The sequence below is a fragment of the Branchiostoma belcheri genome, unplaced genomic scaffold (assembly GCF_001625305.1).
Source record: "Branchiostoma belcheri isolate BF01 breed outbred unplaced genomic scaffold, Haploidv18h27 scaffold529, whole genome shotgun sequence".
NCBI classification, from domain to species: Eukaryota; Metazoa; Chordata; class Leptocardii; order Amphioxiformes; family Branchiostomatidae; genus Branchiostoma; species Branchiostoma belcheri.
The window spans coordinates 1-3,705 of NW_017804164.1; the positions used below are offsets into that span (position 1 = coordinate 1).

General features: G+C 39.8%; 1 protein-coding gene across 1 annotated transcript in view; it reads right to left on the reverse strand.

The window, feature by feature from the left end:
• Positions 1 to 265: 265 nt before the first annotated feature.
• The window catches only part of LOC109480865 (zinc finger protein 525-like), a gene marked incomplete at its 3' end in the record, with an annotated part of 7,586 nt that continues 4,146 nt past the window's right edge, over positions 266 to 3,705 (reverse strand). Inside the window, exons 2-3 of the mRNA XM_019783196.1 lie at positions 3,159 to 3,410; positions 266 to 433 (exon numbers count right to left, since the gene is read on the reverse strand). Of these exons, the coding sequence (XP_019638755.1) occupies positions 266 to 433; positions 3,159 to 3,410 (420 nt within the window). The remainder of the gene's footprint in view (positions 434 to 3,158; positions 3,411 to 3,705) is intronic.

Genomic DNA, 3,705 nt, shown 5'->3' on the forward strand with positions numbered 1-3,705 from the left:
AAACACAGGTCTCCAGTAGAATGTTCATGGCTGGACTCTTCCATTTCTGTTCTTTGGGGGGGAGTCACAAAAAATTCATTGTTTGATGCGTTTGATGCAGTGTGTTTTGCTACATGTCTGTCCAAATTAGCTTTCTGCACAGCAGAATAGCTACACTGGTCACACTTGTAGGGTTTTTCTCCTGTGTGGGTGCTCATATGTTGGGATAAGTAAGACTTTTCAGCTGTCCTGTACCCACACTCCCCAGACATGTAGGGTTTCTCACCAGTGTGTTTTCGTACATGTCTGTCCATCTTGGATTTCTCTGCTGCAGAATAGTCACACTGGTCACACTTGTAGGGTTTTTCTCCTGTATGGGTTCTCATATGTCGGGATAAGGCTGACTTGTAAGTTGTCCTGTACCCACACTCCCCACACATGTAGGGTTTCTCACCTGTGTGTTTTGCAAGATGCTGGTCCAAATTAGCTTTCCGTGCAGAAGAATAGCCACATTGGTCACACTTGTAGGGTTTTTCTCCTGTATGGGTTCTCATATGCTGAGATAAGTGAGACTTTTTAGCTGTCCTGTATCCACACTCCCCACACATGTAGGGTTTCTCACCAGCGTTATTCAAGTTGACTTGTGCTGCCGCCTGGCCTTGAACATCGCCTTTTTTGCTGTCACAGTTGACCTGGGAAACCCCGGTGGGAGACCCATCACAGCAGTCCTGACCAACTCCGGTGGGAGACCCTTGTCCTGCCGTTGCCATGTTCAGCCTAACAAAAAAAATGAAGAAATTATACAGATTAAGCGATAAGATAAGATAGAATTTATAGAAAACAAGCTTCAAAGAATTCTAGCTTCACCAAGCTTTACAATTTTAACCTAATGCATTACAACGTAACCCAAAAAATTCTGACGTGTTGTCTTTCTCGCATTTGAATAAATTTGCTTCTATGTTGTTCCAAAATCATAATTTGTGAGATCTTACAATCACTCACTCACACCACCCATCTCAAAAACATTTTATATTATTTATTACTTCTACAACTACGAACAATGGGTAAACTGACTCCATACGCTAGGCTGGAAAGAGAGTCGGCAGTATAGCCTATAGGTTTGGTCTCCAGGCTTCTCTATTTACTGTTTTTAAAAAATCAGTTCTACGCGTTTCTATATTTTGTAATGTACGCATCGTGCGATTCTTTACAATACAATTAACATTCCATATAATTTCACGTACTCTAAAAAGGCCACTTTGCCTGATGCAAATCGACGTACATGTAAGTGCGACGGTCGACGTATGTTTGATTTCGCCCCCCCCTTTAATTCCACGATATTCACATCCCGAAAATGCCTACAAATTATCATCCTACTGCGGTTCTTCTTCCAAAGAAATGGTCTTAAACTATTCCCCTCCACATCAGAATACTTTTCTGCCTGTTTCTAAGCCTTACCTGCTTCCTATGACGGTTTTTCTCTTCACGTAAACCGGAACTCGGGCAGCTTTGTTCTTCCTTCGTCTCGTGAGGTCAGAGGTGAACTCTATGCAGGTCAAAGTTTAAATTCTCTGCCTGATTACCCATGTAGTGCACTTAACGTCGCGTGGCACGTTACGCTTTCCTCATAATGTTTTACACTTCAAATAGATCACCGAAAAACGTAAAATACGCCATTTTTGCTGGTCTAATATCAAATAATAAATGAAAGGAAGATAAAAGCTGACTAGAATGGTAACATTTGCAAAGCAAAGCATAATGTAATGTTTACCTTCGCATAAGCTGCTTTGTTAATTCTTATTCAAACACATTCATATATATGATGACAGGTTTCTAAATCCCCTCTGCTATAAAATTGCAACATGATATAAACCAACACTAGTTACCATGGTGACAGGCTGTCTGACCCAGGTCATTGACCTTTTGTGTTTGGAGAAGAGGAAACAGAAGAAAACAAGATGTTTTTCTTCTGTAAACATAATTACAGCCAAACATCATTTTTCTGAATGTTGATTTTTATGTTTTGTGATAATTTAACAAACTCTATCATTGCAAAAAAGGCTAGAAAAGCATTATCTTGAAAGTATCAAATGATTTAATTATTATAACTACATCTCCGAAATAAACTACAAACAGCATACTTGTATACAACATAACGTCTACCTTTGTAAAGCTGTAAAATTACTTCCTAGACGGAGACTGAAGAACATCGGTCGATTTACACTGATGTAAATCAGCGTTAAGATTTCACTATGAACCAAACGCTAGTCTACTGAGTTTATATAAATCAAAAGATATTATTGTGTCTGTAAGACATACAGGTCTAAGGTAAGTAAGACATACAGGCAAACACTTGGACAAAGTGAAGGATTAACAGGAAATAGAAGCTGCTTCAATGGCTTCATTCAAACAAACTCAATATTAACTTCAACGTTTCAACTACTGTTTACAATCATCTTACCGATGACAAGAACTACTAGTAGATACACAGGAAATCTAAGCTCGCACACACACAACACTAACGTCTACATTCCAACTACTGTGTACAAACACAGCACTAATGTCTACCTTTCAGCTTCAACTACTGTGTACAATCACGTACCGATGTTAATTACTGATTATGTATATGTACATTATCCAATCCATACTATAATGCTTACTAGTCTCACTCTACAATTCTAGGTAGCTAAAATAGATTTTGATATCTGGTATTACGACAAAGTAAATGGGCTACTAAGCGAAACTAAGACTTATTCTTGTACCTGAATCATAGCCATAACTTAATTAGATATTAAAGTGAACAAGTATAGGGCTTTTTCTTGAGAAAAACCTTTGCCTACTTGCAAACATCATGAATTCTTACAGAATATTCAGCCTAAATCTTAATGAACATAACTGTCATATACCCTTAAGATTCGTATCAAAATATTAAGTGTCGAAACTGTGGTTAACAGCAGACTGTGCGTACTAAATGTCACTACGAGATGGTCACAGTTGCAGACTTGGTGCCTCTGTGTGAATTCTCATATGTCGACATAGGATAGACTTAGAGGCTGCAGAATAGCTACACTGGTCACACTTGTAGGGTTTTTCTTCTGTATGGCCTTTCATGTGTTTGGCTAATGAAAACCGGTAAGTGGTCCTGTACCCACACTCCCCACACATGTAGGGTTTCTCACCGGTGTGTTTTGCTAAATGTTTGTCTAAATTGGATTTCTCTGCTGCAGAATAGTCACACTGGTCACACTTGTAGGGTTTTTCTCCTGTATGTGTTCTCATATGCTGGGATAAGTGAGACCTGTCAGCAGTCATGTACCCACACTCCCCACACATGTAGGGTTTCTCACCAGTGTGTTTTGCTAGATGAATGTCCAAGTGGGATTTCCTTGCTGCAGAATAGTCACACTGGTCACACTTGTAGGGTTTTTCTCCTGTATGGGTCTCATATGGTCCGGAAGTAAGATGGATTTCTGAGTTGTCCTGTACCCACACTCCCCACACATGTAGGGTTTCTCACCGGTGTGCTTGGTGAGATGATCGTCTAAAGTGTCTTTCCGTGCAGCAGAATAGTCACACTGGTCACACTTGTAGGGTTTTTCTCCTGTATGGGTTCTCTTATGTAGGGATAAGGTAGACTTGCGAGCAGTCCTGTACCCACACTCCCCACACATGTAGGGTTTCTCACCAGCATGCATTGCTATATGTTTGTTCAAAGAAGATTTCCAT